Here is a 20,852-nt window from a genome sequence, read left to right on the forward strand (position 1 = left end):
TTACCACTAGTGCCACCTGGGAAGCCCTTGAGCAACTCTGAGGGAGGGTTTATTAGCATAACTATGGTTGCTGCTGCTGCTGCTGCTGCTAAGTCACTTCAGTCGTGTCCAACTCTGTGTGACCCCATAGACGGCAGCCCACCAGGCTCCCCCATCCCTGGGATTCTCCAGGCAAGAGCACTGGAGTGGGTTGCCATTTCCTTCTCCCAATGCATGAAAGGAAAAAGTGAAAGTGAAGTCGCTCAGTCGTGTCCAACTCTTCAGGACCCCATGGACTGCAGCCTACCAGGCTCCTCCGTCCATGGGATTTTCCAGGCAAGAGTATTGGAATGGGATGCCATTGCCTTTGCCGCTGGAGCTTTGATTATTGCACCCAAACCATTAGCTTCTAGGTTTCTGACCTCTGCTTCTCATCTCTGCATCTTAGTCCAGCCCCATGGTAGAGGCGAACCAGTCGAGAGTCTCTGAGTTCCTCCTCCTGGGGCTCTCCAGGCAGCCCCAGCAGCAGCAACAGCTCCTCTTCCTGCTCTTCCTGACCATGTACCTGGCCACAGTCCTGGGAAACCTGCTCATCCTCCTAGCCATCAGCATGGACTCCCACCTGCACATTCCCATGTACTTCTTCCTCTGCAACCTGTCCTTCGTGGACACCTACTTCTCCTCCACCACTGTCCCCAAGGTGCTGGCCAACCACGTACTCAGGAGCCATACCATCTCTTTCTCTGAGTGTCTGACGCAGATGTATTTTGTTTTTATGTTCATGGACATGGACAATTTCCTCCTGGCTGTGATAGCCTATGACCGCTTTGTGGCTGTATGCCACCCCTTACACTATTCAGCAAAGATGACCCCCCAGCTCTGTGCCCTGCTGGTCACTGGGTCGTGGGTCACTGCCAGTCTGGATATGCTCTTGCACACCCTGCTGATGGCTCGACTCTCCTTCTGTGCAGACAATGCCATCCCACATTTCTTCTGTGATGTGACCCCCCTCCTCAAACTCTCCTGCTCTGACACACACCTCAATGAGGTGGTGATTCTGACTGAGGGTGCCCTGATCATGATCACCCCGTTCGTTTGCATCCTGGTTTCATATGTCCTCATCACCTGTGCTGTCCTGAGGATCCCATCCACAAAGGGGAGATGGAAAGCCTTCTCCACCTGTGGCTCCCACCTGGCTGTGGTGTTCCTCTTCTATGGCACCATCATATTTCTGTATTTCAACCCTTTGTCCTCCCACGCAGCGGAGACAGATGTAGCAGCTGGTGTGATGTTCTCTGTGGTGACCCCCATGCTGAACCCCTTCATCTACAGCCTGAGAAACCAGGACATAAAAGGGGCTCTTGGAAAAGTGATTGCTATGAAATTTTTTTCTGCTCAGTAATGAAATAGGCTAAGAAAAGCCCAAAGGGAACTAATTTCTAAGAAAATTATATTTTTATTTTTTCCATCATATAAAACTTAAAATTTGTCTTTTAATCTTTATACTAGAAACCTATATCATGATCTTCCACTTACATATTATAATAGTCTTTCTAAACTTCTGAATAGTCTCCACAATTTTATTTTCCTTCCCTTCTGTATTTCCATCAAGTTGCTCTAGCAAAATAAACTCACTAGTCACCCTGTTACTGAATTAAAACATAAAGGAAGTATTACTATTTAAAAGTACAACTTTATATTTTGAAAATGACTGCAGAAAATAAAACATTGATAAATAGATGGAACTGGTTAAAACATCACTGAGAAGGATGAAGGATAAAGACAAAAAATAGGGCAGTTCCCCTTAACTTCAGAGAGAGCTACGATGATATCTTTTATGAAAATGGACAGAATTTGAATCCAAGGCGATTTCTGTTTATAACAATTTTTTATATTCTTTGTAATTGTGTGTTGGTATTTTTGTCTAAAGGGATAAATGGTAAGCATTTTCCATTTTTAGTCTTATATATCCAAGAATTATTTGTAATAAGAGGGACAATACCTGTTCTTCCAAAGTCTGAAAGAAATCCCCAACCTTTGCTCCATGTATTTTTGTGCTCTATTAGATACAGGCATATTTATCTGTTTTATATAATCTTGTTTTATCTTTTTACTGTTATAAGGTATCCCTTTTATCTAGAGTAAAAACTTGTCTAATATTTTGTCTAATATTATTGTAACCATTCAGGTCTTCTGTGGTTTCTATTTGCATGACATCTCTTTGCATCCTTCTTTCGATTCAATGTGTCTTTGAATCCAGTGTGTACCCTGTAGACAACATATACTTTGATCATGTTTTTTAATCCAGTTTAATGATCTCTGACTTTTGATTGGATTTTTAACCCACTCACTTTTTTTTATGGCTGTACTGGGAAGCATGTGGGATCTTAGTTTCCTGACTAGGGATTGAACCCGTGCACCTGTGTTGGAAGTACAGAGTTTTAACCACCTGACTGCCAGTAAAGTACCCCCACTCACTTGTAATACTAATATCTACCATTTAACTTTCTGTTTTCTGTGTCCTGTGCCTTTTTTGTCTTTCCTGCTCTTTTGCATTTATTCTGTACTTTCTAATGTAGCATTTTAACACCAGTAATTTTTACTATATTTTTTGGGTTTTTTAGTGGTTGCTCTAGGATTAACTGATCATCAGCATCAGATTTATACTAGCTTAATTCCTGTTGTACACAGACATGCTTCTTCTGTATGGTTTTATTCCCTCCCCATTTTAAGCATTATTATGTATTATTGGTTTACATATTGTATCAATGTTACAAACAATACATTCTTATAATTATTACCTTACTGTCTGCCATCATTTCCTTAGTCCTATAAAGCTTTATAGGACTTTGCTTCTTTGCTGTTATTGGGAACTATATTGCTTCACAGATGTTACATTTCTATGTGCTATAGGCCCAACAATACATTCAGTTCAGTTCAGTCGCTCAGTCGTGTCCAAATATTTGCAACCCCATGAATTGCAGCACGCCAGGCCTCCCTGTCCATCACCAACTCCCAGAGTTTACTCAAACTCACGTCCATCGAGTCGGTGATGCCATCCAGCCATCTCATCCTCTGTCGTCCCCTTTTCCTCCTACCCCCAATCTGTCCCAGCATCAGGGTCTTTTCCAATGAGTCAACTCTTCACATGAGGTGGCCAAAGTATTGGAGTTTCAGCCTCAGCATCAGTCCTTCCAATGAACACCCAGGACTGATCTCCTTTAGGATGGACTGGTTGGATCTCCTTGCAGTCCAAGGGACTCTCAAGAGTCTTCTCCAACACCACAGTTCAAAAGCATCAATTCTTCGGCACTCAGCTTTCTTCACAGTCCAACTCTCACATCCATACATGACCACTGGAAAAACCATAGCCCTGACTAGATGGACCTTTGTTGGCAAAGTAATGTCTCTGCTTTTGAATATGCTATCTAGATTGGTCATAACTTTCCTTCCAAGGAGTAAGCATCTTTTAATTTCATGGCTGCAATCACCATCTGCAGTGATTTTGGAGCCCAGAAGTCTGACACTATTTCCACCGTTTCCCCTTCTATTTGCCATGAAGTGATGGGACCAGATGCCATGATCTTAGTTTTCTGTATGTTGAGCTTTAAGCCAACTTTTTCACTCTCCTCTTTCATCAAGAGGCTTTTGAGTTCCTCTTCACTTTCTGCCATAAGGGTGGTGTCATCTGCATATCTGAGGTTATTGATATTTCTCCCAGCAATCCTGATTCCAGCTTGTGCTTCTTCCAGCCCAGCGTTTCTCATGATGTACTCTGCATATAAGTTAAATAAGAAGGGTGACAATATACAGCCTTGACATACTCCTTTTCCTATTTGGAGCCAGTCTGTTGTTGCATGTCCAGTTCTAACTGTTGCTTCCTGACCTGCATACAGGTTTCTCAAGAGGCAGGTCAGGTGGTCTGGTATTCCCATCTCTTTCAGAATTTGCCACAGTTTATTGTGATCCACACAGTCAAAGGCTTTGGCGTAGTCAATAAATTACCTACATATTATCTTATCCAATTGCTTTTAAAATTGTTAACAGCTTCTCGGGATGCTCTCCCTGGGAACTTGACTTTGCACGCTCTACATGTGGGGCACGGAAGGCATTTGCTGGGTGTGGGGAAGGGGTAGGGCTCTTGAGAGTCACCTACCCAAACATCTTGGGGACTCTGTGGCCCAACCTTGGGCAGGGGACAGGACCCTCTCACCTCTGGGACCTCACCCTCGCCCTTTTCTGTCCAACAGTCATTTAGCCTTTGAATTTTTCTGGGTGTGCAGGTGGGTCCCTCTGCATAACTGGGTAAACCCTGGCCAGACTTGCAAATGAGTAAGAGAATAATGCTGACAGCCTGTTTTGTCCGTTATTTTAAAGGGTACAGTAGGCTTGAAATACACAACATGGATAAAGGCCTGTTTTAATGTGGCTTTTAAGTGTTGGGGTTCCTTTTTCTATCTTGGACTACGACTCAAGACAACTGTATCATAAAACATCCTTCTCTTAGTATGCTTTGTACCACAACAAAGTTTAGAACCATGTATTTTAAATGTAACAACAACAAAAAAGAGCAACAGGCAGAAAGGAAGAAACAAAACTATTATTTATAGATGGTATAATTTTTAATCACAAATTTTAACAGAACCAAGAAATTACTGAAAATTACATTCACAGAAGTAGCTAGTTTTGCAAATATATAATTAAGAATAACTTTCCTATGCAAGAGCAATAACCAACTAGAAAAATACAACTGGGGGAAAAAACAACTATTTACAAAAACAAAATTTTGTGAAGAACTTACCTGAAGAAAATTAGAAAAAAACATACTCAGAATACTCTAATCAATGGAAGGTAGGTTTCTGGATGGGAACAAAACATGTAAAGGTAATTTTCCACCACTAGTGTACAGGATTTGGCCTATTCCAATCCAGATACCAAATTACAACCTAAGGAAATCTAAGAGAAGCAAGACTGATGGAGAATCTGAAAACGACACATCATAGGATGGGTCCTGTGAAGGCACCGCTGGCCTTGCCTCCGGCAGACAAGTCAGGAAAGTGTGGGTACCAGGAAGCCACAGAAAACAAATGTCCACTACAATGAGGACACTGGAACCCTATCTCCTGAGGGGTAATGTGAGCGAGCCACTGGAGAGATAATGTCTAAAACACTATGCTTGTGAGGTAGTGACCACCCATTGCAAAAGGTCTGATGGGAACTAAACAAATGTCAAGGTTCTTGACCAGCCACGGATCCAAGCCTGTCTTCTTCCCCCTCTGTACATTCCTGGGGTTTCCTTCCTGGCAGGTTTTCCTGACTCAACAGAGGGACAAAATTCAGAAGTTTTTCCAGGAGCAGGGCTGGGTGGCCAGGCCTGAGTGACCCAAACTTCTTCCGACAAGGCAAAGGCATGAGAGAGCTGTTTGAGCAATTAACAGCTGCACAAAATACAGTAAGAACAGCAGACACTTTTAAATTACACTGTGAAGAGGATTTCTGTAAACATCACTTTTCACCACAAACTGCAAGTTATTGAAATTGATCATTAGTTTTTAGATCACATACAAATGATGGAGTAAGTCTTTGACATTCAGTTGCTGTGTTTTCCTATATTCCAAAGTAAACAATCCCTTTCATCTCTCAAGCTTTCAGGGTATCTTTAGATGGTGATATGAATGGCTGATAAAAGCTGTTGACTTATTACCAAGTCAGCAGTTTGGTTCTTTTAGGGGAACAGTTTCAGATAAGGATCTTTACATTATTTCTCAGGTGTGAATTCCTATGTGTGTGTGTGTGGGAGGAATGGAATATTCTGATACTTTCAGTACACTTATCAGTCATCACCTTAAAGTAAACAGCCCCCAGACTTGTATTTCAAAGCCTTTTTTGGGAAAGGGATCTGTGAGCTGTACATTGTTGCGTAAGTTCACAAAAGAAAGCTCTCTGTCCAAAAAGCCTGGTTGCTAACTGAGGTATAGCCCTTGAGGATGTTTTGTTTTCCCTGTGAATTTTCTAAAAACTTGAGGTTTCAGCAAACTTGAATATTTATCCGATTTTGGCTATAATGAGGTTTTCTTATCTGTAACTTTTCAGACAGCCTGGCAATTCAGAATTATTTATGGAATATTTCAGTTTGAGGTGGTATCATCAGACCTTTCCCTCATGTCACTTCTGTTTTCGGGTCTTACATGCTGAGTGGGTTTTTTCATGCCGGGTACAGTTCGACAGCCGACCAAATCTTCTCCCACACTTTTTACAACCATATGGCCTCTTGGCCTTATGACTCTGCAAGTGAATCACAAACTCTTTGTTTTCTGGGAAGGTTTTCCCACATTCTGGACACTTAAGTATCTTTTCCCTTATATGGATTCCTTCATGGCGACTTCGATGAGAATTCTGACGGAAGTTTTTCCCACACTGAGAACATGAATAAGGCTTCTCTCCTGTATGGATTCTCTCATGCTTATTAAGGTTTGTTTTATGATTAAAGCTTTTCCCACAGTGACTGCAGTCATAGGGCTTTTCTCCAGTGTGAGTCCTCTGGTGGGAAATAAGGTAAGAACTCTCATTAAATTGTTTCCCACACAGTGGACAAGTATACCATCTTCTTGTTCTACGATTTCGGGTAAGTGCGATAACATTAATATCCACGTATTTTGAGAGTTCCTCTAGAGGAGTATCATTTTCAATGGTAACTAAAAGATTTCTCATTTTCCTTTCCTTTGGAATAGATGTATTTAATCTTTCTTCTTTTTGGCAATCTGGAGACTGCTCAGGGACCATGGAACAATCCATTTCATCACAATCTGAAGACTCTTCTCTATGATCTTCATCCTCTACAGGTTCCGTCTGAAGCTCTTCACCCTCAGGATTACTGCCACTGACTGTTGAAACAGAGAGAAAATATAATAAGTTTTGAGGGATATGATACCATGCAGGAAAACCCAAGTTAGATTTCTCATGAGACCACAACCTTGAAAATAAGAAATCTGACGGGCAAACAGTTGCCATCAACACTTCCTCATCCTTACTGAGGATGGGATACATGACTGATAAATCTTCCCTTACCCATAATGAAAGCACATAGTCCTCTCTATTTTTTTTTTAAATGAAATGTGTGGAACTAGACTGAAAGATTTCCATGTTTGTTTTCTGAATAGGCACCAATTACTCAACAAGTTCATACTGATCTTATATTATGTGTAAATCACTGAGCTAATAAGGACCAGGGGGTGAAGGACATAAATATTAAAAGGTACTACTTGTAATCTTTAGGAGGCTAGTAAGTAAATGGTAAGATGAGTTACTTCCAGGTTTTCACTATATTATAGTATTAGCTAATATTATAACATCCAATATAGTGAAAAACTGCAAACAATTCAAATGACCACAACTAAAGGAGGCAAAGTATTTTCACACAGTGTATTATTTTTTAGGATATAAAAGGATTACTACAGCAAACTTTCCCGGCAATCCAGTGGTTAAGAATCTGTGCTTACACTGAATTTGATCCCTTGTCAGGGGACTAAAGATCCTGCATGCTGCACAGGGTAGCCAAAGAGAAAAAATGATCTACATTAAAAAAAAGACTACTACAATTGATAAAATGAAAACTATGGTAGAAGTCAATGGTTGTCATTTTTCAAGGGAGAATGGAAACTAGTGACTGAACAGGATCACAAGAGGGATATCTGGGGTATCAGTTGATTTTAGACAAATGTGTTCATTTTGTGGAAATCTGAACTGTATACTTAGGACTTGTATTTCCAAAAAAAGCCTATGTAAAATGACAGATTACAGCACTTGCTCTGGCAGCACATATACTAAAATGGGAAAGATACAGAGAAGACTAGCATGGCCCCTGTGCAAGGATGACACGCAAATTTGTGAAGAGTTCCATTAAAAAAAAAAAAAACAAACACCAGATTACAAAGACTAGGTAACAAAGCAAAAAAAAAAAAAGTATGCTATGAACAGGTGGAATGACAAGGGACTTTGCCTGACTCTGGGCAACTTAGTGAAATTAAAGGATGACATCAACCACTTTAGATAATGTGACTGATCCTAAAGCCAGAATGTGAATCTCTGCTGGATTTAGCACTTTCACACCAATAGATTTCTTTTTTAAAAAATTATTTCATTTAATGATCCCCTTAGGATAATGAAAATGTTGGGCCAAAGCACAGGACAATTTTTTTTTTTACTGCAGCTCTTAAGATGAACTGACATACTGCTTTCCAAAGGAACTGTACAGATTTCAATATAACCATCAACATGTGGCTAGGTATCAATTTTAACTAATCTTGCTGGTAGTAGATATAATTTTCAAATATTTAATAGGTATAAAATGGTTTCTCATTGTAGTTTTATTTTACACTTTGATTATTGCAAACTAATAATTTATCTATTGGCTGACACATTTATAAATTTAAATAAATTTTATAGCACTTCCCTGGTGACCCAGGGATTGAGAATCTACCTGCCAATGCACGGGACATGGGTTCAATCCCTAGTCCAGGAAGATCTCACATGCCGAGGAGCAACTAAGCCTGTGCACCACAACTACAGAGCCCAAGCACCCTACAGCCCATGCTCTGCAACAAGAGAAGACACTGCATTGGGAAGCCCGAGCACTGCAACAGAGAAAGCTAGCCTGCAGCAACAAAGACCCAATGGAGCCAAAAATAAATAAAAATGCATAAATTGTATATATTATAAATCTTAATCTCTTTATCATTGATATTTTTTAAATTAAATTCTTTTTCTATAATAACCCCACAACTTAAAACCAGAAAATCAGTCTTTTAAAATCCAATAAATTTCTATTGTTTTCTGGCCATTCTTTTATGACTTATTTTTATTTAACTCTGATACTTTTGAAGTTCAGTATCACACTGTTTGTTGTTCGTAACATGTCTAATATTGGTAGAGTTAGTCAGAACATTCACTTCTTTCACCAATTTGACAGAGTACATTTACAGTATAAGTCTGGAGGGCAGGCACTGATATCTTTACCTGATTTTAGTTTTCCCATTTAGACCTGTTTCTCTCCAATATTCAAAAAATCTCTTCTATTTACCATATAAAACATCTCTCTATATTACTCCTATGTTATAGTCATTCTGAAGGAGAGCTCTCATTATTTTGTGTTTAAGAATGCTACTGATAATTATTTATTTATTCCTACTGACCTACTGTAAAACTATTAAATATCATAATGTTTTAATTGATCCTTTAAAATTTTCTAAATATAAATCACATTTTGATTCCCCCTCTTTTCCAATATTTATTCTCCCTAATCCCTTTTTCTTATAAACATTAGGTTAAATTAAAGAACTAAATATCTGTTTTGAGAACAATTAACTGAAACTCAACTGCATTTTACATTCCTTTATTGTACTAACTTTAAAAATAGAGAAGAATTTTAGTAGCTGATATATTTATATGGCTCTAAATCAAAATATGAAAATTACACTGAAAAGCCTTACTTTAATCCCTGTCTCATTCCAATCCCAAAGAAAGAAAGGCAATGCCAAAGAATGTTCAACCCCATAGTTGCATTCATCTCACATGCTACCCAAGTAATGCTCAAAATTCTCTAAGCTAGGCTTCAACAGTATGTGAACCGAGAATTTCCAGATGTTCAAGCTGGATTTAGAAAAAACAGAGGAACCAGAGATCAAATTGCCAAGATCTGGTGGATCGTAGAAAAACATCTACTTCTGTTTCATTGACTACGCTGAAGCTTTTGACTGTGTGGCTCACAACAAACTGTGGAAAATTCCTAAAAGAGATGGCAATACCAGACCACCTTACCTGCCTCCTGAGAAATCTGTATGCATGTCAAGAAGCAACAGTTAGAACCAGACATGGAACAAAAGACTGGTTCCAAATTGGGAAAGGAATATGTCGAGGCTGTATATTGTCACCCTGCTTATTTAACTTATATACAGAGTACATCATGCGAAATGCTGGTCTGGATGAAGCACAAATTGAAATCAAGATTGCCAGGAGAAATGTCAATAACCTCAGATATGCAGATGACACCACCCTTATGGCAGAAAACTAAGAAGAACTAAAGAGCCTCTTGATGAAAGTGAAAGAGGAGAGTGAAAAAGTTGGCTTAAAACTCAACATTCAAAAAACGTAAGATCATGGCATCCGGTCCCATCACTTCATGGCAAATAGATGGGGAAACAATGGAAACAATGACAGACTTCATTTACTTGGGCTCCAAAATCACTGCAGATGGTGACTGTGGCCATGAAATTAAAAGACCCTTGCTCCTTGGAAGAAAAGCTATGACCAACCTAGAGAGCATATTAAAAAGCAGAGACGTTACTTTGTCGACAAAGGTCCATCTAGTCAAAGCTATAGTTTTTCCAGTAGTCATGTATGTACCTAGAATTTACTACACTTTATCTGTTTAAATATTTATTTTGTCATAAAAAGTTTAAAAATTTTTATGTATTTACCTTACTGATCTTTTAAGACTTCTAGATTTTTGAGTCTTTATCAGAAAAGTCATCCTATCCAATGGTTATAAAGGAATTCACCCACATGCTCTAATTGTTTTTTAAAAAACATTTAAAATCTTTGACCCACCTGGAGTTCTTGGTGTGCAAAGTAAGATATGACTCACCAAGAGGCTAAGTTTTCATTGGACCTTTTATCAAAAAGTCCCTCTTTACCTTGCTGACTGGGGATTCCAACTTTATCACAAACTAATCCCCATGTGTATTTGAAGCTATTTCTGCACTTCTTCGGAGAAGGCAATGGCACCCCACTCCAGTACTCTTGCCTGGAAAATCCCATGGATGGAGGAGCCTGGTGGGCTGCAGTCCATGGGGTCACGAAGAGTTGGACACGACTGAGTGACTTCACTTTCACTTTTCACTTTCATGCATTAGAGAAGGAAATGGCAACCCACTCCACTGTTCTTGCCTGGAGAATCCCAGGGATGGGGGACCCTGGTGGGCTGCCGTCTCTGGGGTCACACAGAGTCGGACACGACTGAAGCGGCTTAGCAGCAGCAGCAGCTGCACTTCTTATTCCATCCCATTGGTCTAGCTACTCACATGCCAAAACTATATTTTGTTTTCATGAAAGGTTTTAGAGGCTGCTTAAACACTTGGTAGGCTATAACTCTCCTGCCTCACTGCTCTTCTTTCCAATTTTCCTGGTTATTTGCAGTTATTTTTCCACTTGAATTTGAAATCACACTGTCCAGTTCCAGGGGGGGAAATCCTATTGGTTTTAGTAAAGGTACTCATTGAATTCATAAATTAATTTCGGGAGAACTGACCTTTTCAGTATTAAATCTTTCTAACCAAGAACATGATATTTCTTTCCATTCATTCAAATTTACTTTTGTGTCCTTTCGAAGTGTTTTATTTTCCTCATCATTTTTGTACATTTCTTAAGTTTATTTCTAGATGCTTAATCTTTTTTTGTTCCTAATGCGTATCTTCTAAATCACTAGTCTCCAACCTTTCTGGAACCAGGGACTGGCTTCATGGTAAGATAATTTTTCCATGGACCCTTTGGGTAGGAGGGTGGGTTTCAGGATGACTTAACCACATTATACTTACTGTGCACTTTACATCAGCCCCATCTCAGATCATCAGGCATTAGATCCTGGAGGTTGGGGACCCCTGTTCTAAATGACTGTATTTCCATAAATGATTTCTGTATAAAAACTTTACATCTCATTGCCTTACTGAATCGGAGAAGGCAATGGCACCCCACTCCAGTACTCTTGCCTGGAAAATCCCATGGACGGAGGAGCCTGGTAGACTGAGGTCCATGGGGTTGCTAGGAGTCGGACACGACTGTGTAACTTTCAAGTAGACAACCTGAGCGACTTCACTTTCACTTTTCACTTTCATGCATTGGAGAAGGAAATGGCAAGCCACTCCAGTGTTCTTGCCTGGAGAATCCCAGGGACGGGGGAGCCTGGTGGGCTGCTGTCTCTGGGGTCACAGAGTCAGACACGACTGAAGCGACTTAGCAGCAGCAGCAGCAGCCTTACTGAATACACCTATTATGTGTAATAAGTTTTTAGACATTCTCTAGAATTTTCCAGCTACACATTTATATCTTATGTAAATAGATGTAGTTTTATCTTTCTCTTAAATTCTTGTATGTTTAGTTTCTTTCTCATTTAACTGTACTAGCTAACACCTGAAAAGAAAGTGAAAGTGTCAGTTGCTCAGTCGTGTCCGACTCTTTGCAACCCCATAGACTATAGCCTGCTAGGTTCCTCTGTCCGTGGGATTCTCCAGGCAAGAATACTAGAGTGGGTAGCCATTCCCTTCTCCAGAGGGTCTTCCCAACCCAGGGATTGAACCCAGGACTCTTGAATTGCAGGCAGACTCTTTACCATCTGAGACACCAGGGAGGCCACCCAAAACACAATGTTAAATAGTAGTAGTGATAGTGGGCTTTGCTGTTGTATCCTAATTCTAGTGGGAATGCCTCTCAGTGTTTCCCATTAAAGATGATAATGGTGGGACTTCCCCGGTGGTTTAGTGGTTAAGACTTTGTCCTCCCAATACAGGGGGCCCAGACTCAATCCTTGTCAGGGAACTAGATACCGCATGCGGCAACTAAGAGTTCACATGTTGCAAGTAAGACTTGATGCAGCCAAATAAATTATTAAAAAAAAAACAACCCTGCTCTACTACTTACTGCTGTGTGACCTTCAGCAAGTTTAACTTTTCTCTACTTCAGTTCCATCACCTATAACATAACAATGATTCCTATACCCCACAGTGCTATCATGAGAATTACATGAGATAATAAATGCACGTAAAGTACTTAGAATAGTGTCTAGCACATACTGGCATACATGTGCTTAACAAATGCTAGATAATACTTCCATCAAAAATGGGATATATTTTCTCTTACACTAGTAGGCTTCACAGCTATTGAACACCAATGACAAAATAAGACTTAAAAAAGAATTATCAAGTGTCCAATGAAAACAGTGATGTAAAATGTATCTGTTGAGAATACCACTGGATGCAGAAAGTGGATTCAGAAACAGTATGCGTGCGTTTTCTGTTTAAATGTTTGATGTTAGCACATCAGCCGCAGGTCTTGATTACCAAGAGAGATGCCCTCCACCCTTGCTGCCCCAAAGATACAGGAAAAATGGCCACTCACAGCTGGAGAAGGCTCTGCCACATATAATAAAACAAAAATATGCATGTGAACATGTACTTAGCTGGTGTGACCAGTGTCTCACAAAAAAATTTGAGATGAAACAGAATCATGCTTTTCCCATAGCCTTCAATCTAAACTTACAAGGGACTTGATTTCTTACCCAGTAACATCATCTCCCCAATGCTGTCTTCTTCCATCTCTGAGGTGGGCTGCTGAGCAGGATCCAGGCTTACACATTCTTCTTGGGAGTGAAATACATTCAAATCCTCAAAGACCACCAGTTTCTGAAAGAACAACAGGCCCCCTTCCTCTTAGTAACAGAGGTTCCTTGACAGCCTCGCTGTTAAGAAAGACTGAGACACAAAGATTGGGGAAGGGATGGTGAAAGGGATCTACAAGTCTCACGCAGACGGGAAAGCCAGGCTCAGAGAGAAGCCAGAGGAAAAACAGAACACAACTGTCTAAGAAGGCAGTGAAGAATGAGCCCAGTCTCCCTGCTGACTCCCTAGAGTGTGTTTTTATATGTGGGAGGGCTGCGAGAGCAGAGAGGGCGATGTACCCAAACAGTGAACAGGAAAGCTGAACCCACCTCAGATTCAGATTTCAGACACAGAGATACTGTCTCCTGTTTCTGCTGGATTTCTTCTCTAGGTAGAAGCTTCACTAAGGGGCGAGGTTGCCCTGGGGAAAGAGGAAGCTGCAGTTAAAGGAAAGTCAGTGACTCTAATACAAAGATTCTACCCACATTTTGAAGCCAGATCATTCCTTCGGTAGGTAACTCATAGTTTTTTCTGCTCCTACGAGCCCAGTCAAGAGGTCAAGCCTCAAACCACAGGGTCTTGAACCTACATGGCGTCTTTTCATTAAAAAAAAAAAGGTGATTCCCCTATGCACCTTTTAAAGTTTCCATTACCACTAAGGGGAAGGTTGGGGTAAAGTCTGAAGATGTCCATAGCAAGCACAAAAGTTTACAAGATTCCACATAAGCTGAAGTCAATTCAATAATTCATCAACGTTTCTTTATCGTAAAAACATACTCCCCAGGCTTCCCTGGCAGTTCAGTGTATAAGATTCCACCTTTCTAATGCAGGGGGCGCAGATTTGATCCCTCGTTGGGGAACTAAGATCCCACATGCTGCATGTCATGGCAAAAAAAAAAGATTCCCCCTCCCCAATGTGTGAGTAAAAGTGACACTACAAAAAAAGTTAGTCTATTCTATGGCTTTACACACACTTAGCAAATCACTCAAACCCAGCTTGAGGGAAAAAAAAAACCAAACAAACTCCCTCTTCCTGGCATGTTGACTTATTGGAATCAACTCCTTGTTTCAACACCCACCTTCCTAACTTGAATTCCCTATTACTATGGAAGCCTAGCTCAATCTCCAGTACCACCCTCTTTCTTCTAGTGAAACAGTATATGCTTCTTACCTCTATTCTGAAGGTTTGAGCTCACATCCTTGACAATAACCAAGGTCTCCTTGATTTTCTGACTGGGTTGGACTAAGCTTGGCTTGGGCAAGAAGGTGAGGAAGTGCTCCAGAACCAGTTGGTGGATGGTCTTGGGTCCACTAGTAGCATCTCGAAGTAGGTCTTGGCCCAGCTTGGAGTTGGGAGGGACTCTCAGTATAAAGGACCGCTTTGGCTTGGGGGGCATAGGGACCACTTTTGCAGCCATCGTGCTTTGAAATCACACACCACACTTGTTTCTGCAGAGCTTCAAGAGCCACCTCTTACTGGAGAAAACCTGTCAGTCAGCTGTAGATGAGAGAAACCATGGGTCAGGCTGAGCATACCTCTACTCCAATATGTTTCTTGGGCAGTGAGGCCACATGAAATCTAAATCAGTAAGGAAAGATAAGCTGGGGTAGGGAACTCACAACTGAAAGGAAGACCCCTGAACCTGATACTCTCAGCAAGACCTGAAAGGAATATCCTGCGAATGGAAGCTGATGTCCAAACCTCAACGGAGCAAAGACAACCGGCAGAAGACCAAGGGTCTTCCTCACGATAATGTGAAGGGCAAACTCCATTAGGAAAAATGGTTTCACTCACGCTGGAAAAAAAAAGGCGGGGAGGGGACAAAAGACAGGAAATCCGAGGTTCAATAACGAGGGCATCTGGTTAGAGGTCAGCTTGGCCACTGAACCTGGCCTCATCGTAGCCCTTGTACCCCATGTCCCTAGGATGTCCTTCAGGGGGCAGTTGGCCGAAGGAGCAACCGCAAGGCTGCATGAGGGGGTCTACATGTGGCCAGCCGACTGTTTTCCGCCCTCAAAGTCTTGTAAGAGGAACAGGGGGCATCCCAGTAGGGCCCACCGGGCCAGGCCCACTCTGCAGCCTCTCCCACTGGCCAAGGAGCATCTTCACCGCAAAGCCCAGCTGGCGGCATTGCCTGGGGTGCGCTCCAGCAATGGCCCCTGTTTCGCTCCCTAGAGGCCGCCTCAGTCTGGTTCCCGCCCTCCCGGAGCCCCTCACCTTTTGGGGTTCTGCTGTGCCTGGGCGCACGCTGGGGACAACCCCGGACCCAGACTCAGGGGGAGACTGGGAAACTAGGCGCGAGAGGCCCAGCCCAACCCTCGCCCTTCGGGGTGTCCTCACTGTCAGCCAGCTATTATTTGTGTGAGCTGCGGTTAGTTGGTGAGGACGACCGGGACGCGGTGTCTTCTGGGAGACCGGGTGCCTAGGCGGCCGTGACGTCACGCCCGGTGCCTTGTTTCCGGTGCGAAAGCCTGGTCTCCTCGCATGGAGCGGGCAGTCTGCGCTTCAGAAGGCGAGGCTCGAGGCCGACCAGCAGGACTTTCAGGACCGCAGGGAGGCCAGGTTGGCAGCATCTGCTTTCTCTGCGGCTGTACCTGGGAGACGGAAAACTAAAGGCTAGCTCCAGCCCGCCAAACCTGGTTGGCACCACTCCAAGTACGGAAGGGCTAACTACAGGGGCTGCTGGGAAATGTAGTTCAGCGCCACACACCCAATGGGAGATCGTCAGGCTCAGCGGTTGGGGCCGAGCAGGATCGGGGCTCGACCGGAAGTGGGCTGTCGGGAGGACCGGAAGGTCTGTGCGAGGTAGCCGCAGTTTCCGCCGCAGCTCCTGGGGTCTATCAAAAAACTGAGGTGGCGGTGAGTTGGTGGTGGGTTCTGGCCTCTATCAGGTCTAGGGTTCTGTTACAGCCGTCTCTTTCGGTAGGGGCCGCCCGTTGGTCAGAGCCGGGCGATGCTCCCCTCCCCTGTATGCCAACTCCTACACTGCGGTCTGGACCGGCCATCTTACTTTCTGAGGAATCGTAATTGTCCATTCCGCTTCCGTTCTCCGTTTATCTTTTCTTTCTGCCTTGTTCACATACTCGGTTCATTCGCCAGGGAGGTATTGGTCAAGATTTTGGGCCACACAAGAGCAGAGATTGCCTTATTTCTCTGTGTAAAGTCACTGTCAGTCAGGATGACTAAAGTGAAAATATAAACGAGTCTCGTTTCTTAACGGAAACTGGGTGATTCAGCCATGGTCTAAAATGTGTTTTGAAGAGACTATTGTCAAAACTGTGTGGCAAAAAAAAAAAAAAAAACCACAAACAAAAACTGTATAGCAACAAGTTAAAGAATACCTGTCTTTCCAGACATCAAAATTACGAAACAAAAACAAAAACCTTCTTTAATCAAAGCTGTATAGTTTGAACTACGAGTGAATAAATAGAACAATAAATGCTAAAATTGGTCTGAATATATGTCGACTTGTATGAAAGGGTGGCTTTTTGGTACTAGCAAAAGTTGTCTGTTCTTCCTGGAAAAAAGGAAGACTCCTGTCTTTACATACCCCAAAATTGGGATTTAATAGCCAATGAAAGAATATTTACGAGAACGCTGTTTAATATTGAGACAGAGTAGGAAACTGAGGTGCCTTAAAGTAGAATATAAACTTGTGAGAATGTATTAAAAAAAGAAACTTTAGAAAATAATATTGATAAAGTCAAACAAGCGGTAGACTGGAATGTGATTGTGCAAGATAAGTCAAATAAAGAATAAGGCATTCCCAGTGCGCAGAGCTCCTGCCAACTGACCGAAGACTGAGGCAAAGGCCATGGAACCATTCCATAGAGGAGGAAAGCTAAATGATACTGACATTTGAAAAGATATTTAGTGGGAATTCCCTGACAGTCCATTGGTTTCATTCCTGGTTGGGGAACTAAGACATTGGATGCATGACAGTGTAGTGAAAAAAAGAAAGAAAAGATGCTTAGCCACAGTTTGGCAGTCTTTCAAAATATCAGCATAGAATTATTATCAGTTCAGTTCCGTTGCTCAGTCATTTCAGACTGTGCAACCCCATGGACTGCAGCACGGCCAGGCCTCCCTGTCCATCATCCACTCCCAGAGCTTGCTTAAACTCATGTCCATCCAGTCAGTAATGTCATCCAACCATCTTATCCTCTGTTATCCCCTTCTCCTCCTGCTCTCAATCTTTCCCAGCATTACGGTCTCTTTCATGAGTCAGTTTTTTTCATCAGGTGACCAAATTATTGGAGATTCATCTTCAGCATCAGTCCTTCCAATGAATATTCAGGGCTGATTTCCTTTAGGATTGACTGGTTTGATCTTGCAGTCCAAGGGACTCTCAAGAGTCTTCTCCAACACAATAGTTCAAAAGCATCAAGAATTACTATGCTGCTGCTGCTAAGTCGCTTCATATCGTGTCCGACTCAGTGCGACCCCATAGATGGCAGCCCACCAGGCTCTGCCGTCCCTGAGATTCTCCAGGCAAGAACACGAGTGGGTTGCCATTTCCTTCTCCAATGCATGAAAGTGAAAGTGAAGTCGCTCAGTCATGTCCGACTCCTAGCAACCCCATGGACTGCAGCCCACCGGGCTCCTCCATCCATGGAATTTTCCAGGCAAGAGTACTGGAGTGGGTTGCCATTGCCTTCTCCGATAGGATCAAATAATTCCATTCCTAGGTATAAACCCAAGAGAAATGAAAACCTATACACAAATAGCATTGTTCATACTGGCTGAAAAGTAGAAACAACCCACTTGTCTGCAGAACAGATTAAGAAGATGTATATCCATATAATGAGTTATTTAACAGTAAAAAAGGAACAAAGCAGTGATACATGCTGCAACATGAATGAACTTTTGACACACTGCTGAGCCAAAGAAACCAGTCACACAAGACCATATATTGTAATTCTTATGTGAAATGTCCAGAACAGGCAAATCCATAGAGATAAAAAATAGTTAGTGGTAGTCTTGGCCTGAGGGCAGAGGGGCAAGACCAGTGACTGCTAATGGGTGCAAGGCTTGTTTTGGGGGTGATGAAAATGTTGTGGAATTAGTGTTGATCCACACATTGTGGATATACTAAAACCTATTTAGTTGTGTATTTAAAAGGGTGCATTTTATGATATGTGAATTATATCTCAATTTTAAAAAACCACCTGATAGGGAAAATTACATCCTACAAATACAAATATTTAATACTTAAAATATTTATGTAAAAGTACTACAGAAAACTCATTCAGCATCTGGATCCCACATAGCAAGTAGTTAAAGGAACTGTACCGTTTTTATAGAATTGATGGAAGCAGTTTTTTACATGTTGAGGTATGGGGAAGTCATTCCTGCTTAAAAATGATTTGGCTTGAACTTTATGCTAATTAGAATCGCCTGTTTTATGGGTTGTCTGACTTACATTGTACATATTCTTTAACCATTAAAAAAAAAGACTACAGCTACCAGATTGTTGAAAATGTCCTCTTTGAAGATAGGGATAAATGTTCCCCTCCCACCCCCATAACGCCAATGCTAGTACTCCATTAAAGATGAGGTTCTCTTCCCAGACACCAGGGTCATGCTAACTAGTTGTGTGCATGCTAATCTGCCTCATTTGAAACCTGTCATGTTTGATGTTTTTTGTTCTTTTTTATTAATATTACTTTTTGGCCATGCTGGGCCTTTGTTGCTGTGCGTGGGCTTTTCTGTAATTGCTGGGAGTGAGAATTACTCTCTTGTTGCAGTGTGTGAGCTTCTCATTGTGGCTTTTCTTGCTGTGTCTTGAGCTTGCATAGTTGCAGCCCGTGGGCTCAGTAGTTACAGCTCTCTGGCTTTAGAGCACAGGCTCAATAGTCGTGGAGTATAGGCTTAGTTGCCCCACGGCATGTGGAATCTTCCTGGCCAGGGATCGAACCCGTGTCCCCTGCATTGCAAGGCAAATTCTTAACCACTGGACCACCAGGAAAGCCCAATGTTCCTTGTTCTGCCAAGATATAAGACTGTGATTCAGGCATCCAAAATAGAGTAGGATAGTGATTGTGATTTAATTTCAGACTTGTGCTTGCATCATTGAGAACCTCAATTTTCTGAACTGTATCAGACTCAAGGATAGCACAAACCATTCTCAGAAATGTATCTGCTAGTAGCTGCCAGCTGCAACCTCATGGGCCAAGGTCTCCCCTTGTAACTTTGCAACCATTTTGGACCCCAACCAGTCCTTACTTAATAAGCACTCTTATTCTTGCCAGCTTCAATTATAATTCTTGACAAACAACTTTTGTAGCTTTGGGGTTTTGCCTGTATGAACCTCCCCCCATTTTGAGGTTCTATGGAACACAGTTCAAGTACTTCTTAAATCTGTGTCTCCCAGGCTGTCGTCCTCAGTTTGGCTTGAATGAAACTATTACTATTATGGGTTGTTTATCAAATATGTGTGTTGACAGAATGAAGCAAAAAAGTAGAAATTCACATGGAAAAATTCATAGCCTCAATTTCAGGTAATGAAGTAAAACACAGGTAAAATCTCATTACATTTCTGTCATATCGGCAAAAATTTTGTAAATGATCAACACTGCTTCAGGCATGAAACATTTAAAATCTTTCTGAAGGATTGTATGGCCAACCACTGAAAGTATTGTCAAATAGTTCACGTTCTGAAACAGTTTTAGGAACAATTGGAGGAAAAATCATGTGTATGGGAAGGTGGCAGAAAATGTACACCAAGCTGTTCATGGAAAGATAGCAAGGGAGAATTGGTAACAACAAATGCCAAACCCAGGGAACAGCTGAGCAAACAGGGCACGTGAGCTGTGTCAGCATGTCGATTATGCATGTAGAACAAAGCTCCATGAAGAAAGGAAAGCATGTGTTTTGTGCTCTGGTCACAACCATGGAGAATCTAGGCTCCACTGTGAAGATGGGAAGAGGAGTTGGGGTAGCAGGAGTTTGTGGTTCAATCTTCATTTGATCCTCCTTTTTTCTTACATCCCTCTCTATATGTCATTTTATTCTTTGGCTGTGTTAATTTTTTTCTTTTGAAGTATAGTTGATTTACAATGTTGTGCTAATCTCTGCCATACAGCAGTGTGACTCGGTTATACACATACAGACATTCTTTTTTTATATTCCTTTTCATTTGGTCTATCCCAGGAGACTGGATATAGTTCCCTGTGCTGTACAGTAGGACCTTGTTGTTTATCCATTCTCAACGTAATAGTTTGCATCTACTGTCCCCAAACTCCGAGTCTGTCCCTCTCCTTCCCCCTCTCTCTTTATGTCTCTCTAAATGGAGAATGAACTAGAACCTAACATTCCACAGACCCACAGATTGGCCGATAGAGCTCAGGAAGAATAGTAACAGCAGCCCCATCTCCTTCATGGTCTTCTGTATGCAAACAGAATCTCACAGTAATCAACCGAGTGACAACAAATGCAATTACAAC

The 20,852-nt window shown here is 41.8% G+C and overlaps 3 protein-coding genes and 1 non-coding gene across 6 annotated transcripts in view; 3 read left to right on the forward strand and 1 right to left on the reverse strand.

The window, feature by feature from the left end:
- The first annotated feature begins 436 nt into the window (after positions 1-436).
- Positions 437-1,381, forward strand: OR1F1E (olfactory receptor family 1 subfamily F member 1E). Its single transcript, NM_001390160.1, has one exon. It carries the CDS (start codon positions 437-439, stop codon positions 1,379-1,381), a length of 945 nt encoding a protein of 314 aa, NP_001377089.1.
- A 3,198-nt stretch (positions 1,382-4,579) lies between these two features.
- ZNF200 (zinc finger protein 200) lies at positions 4,580-15,815 on the reverse strand. Its single transcript, NM_001083700.2, has 5 exons — positions 15,625-15,815; positions 14,578-14,904; positions 13,736-13,827; positions 13,307-13,430; positions 4,580-6,863 (listed from the first exon to the last, which is right to left on the reverse strand). Exons 2-5 carry the CDS (start codon positions 14,822-14,824, stop codon positions 6,145-6,147), a joined length of 1,182 nt encoding a protein of 393 aa, NP_001077169.1. The 5' UTR covers positions 14,825-14,904; positions 15,625-15,815; the 3' UTR covers positions 4,580-6,144.
- LOC112444371 (U6 spliceosomal RNA) lies at positions 7,783-7,885 on the forward strand. Its single transcript, XR_003032701.1, has one exon. It is a non-coding gene; the product is annotated as a U6 spliceosomal RNA (small nuclear RNA).
- Positions 15,816-16,187: 372 nt separating the features above from the next.
- The window catches only part of ZNF263 (zinc finger protein 263), a 53,753-nt gene continuing 49,088 nt past the window's right edge, over positions 16,188-20,852 (forward strand). For all 3 annotated transcript variants that reach the window (XM_059881136.1, XM_059881135.1, XM_059881137.1), the window contains exon 1: positions 16,188-16,266. The gene's annotated coding sequence lies outside the window, so the exon portion shown is untranslated. The remainder of the gene's footprint in view (positions 16,267-20,852) is intronic.

Source organism: Bos taurus, chromosome 25 (genome assembly GCF_002263795.3).
Source record: "Bos taurus isolate L1 Dominette 01449 registration number 42190680 breed Hereford chromosome 25, ARS-UCD2.0, whole genome shotgun sequence".
NCBI classification, from domain to species: domain Eukaryota; kingdom Metazoa; phylum Chordata; class Mammalia; order Artiodactyla; family Bovidae; genus Bos; species Bos taurus.

Coding starts and splice junctions, on each gene's coding strand:
- ZNF200 (NM_001083700.2), bottom strand. CDS start 14,824: ATGGCTGCAAAAGTGGTCCCTATGCCCCCCAAGCCAAAGCGGTCCTTT. Junction 13,828..14,577: donor CTCAAACCTTCAGAATAGAG/GTAAGAAGCATA, acceptor CTCTTTCCCCAG/GGCAACCTCGCCCCTTAGTG. Junction 13,431..13,735: donor GTCTGAAATCTGAATCTGAG/GTGGGTTCAGCT, acceptor TTGTTCTTTCAG/AAACTGGTGGTCTTTGAGGA.
- OR1F1E (NM_001390160.1), top strand. CDS start 437: ATGGTAGAGGCGAACCAGTCGAGAGTCTCTGAGTTCCTCCTCCTGGGG.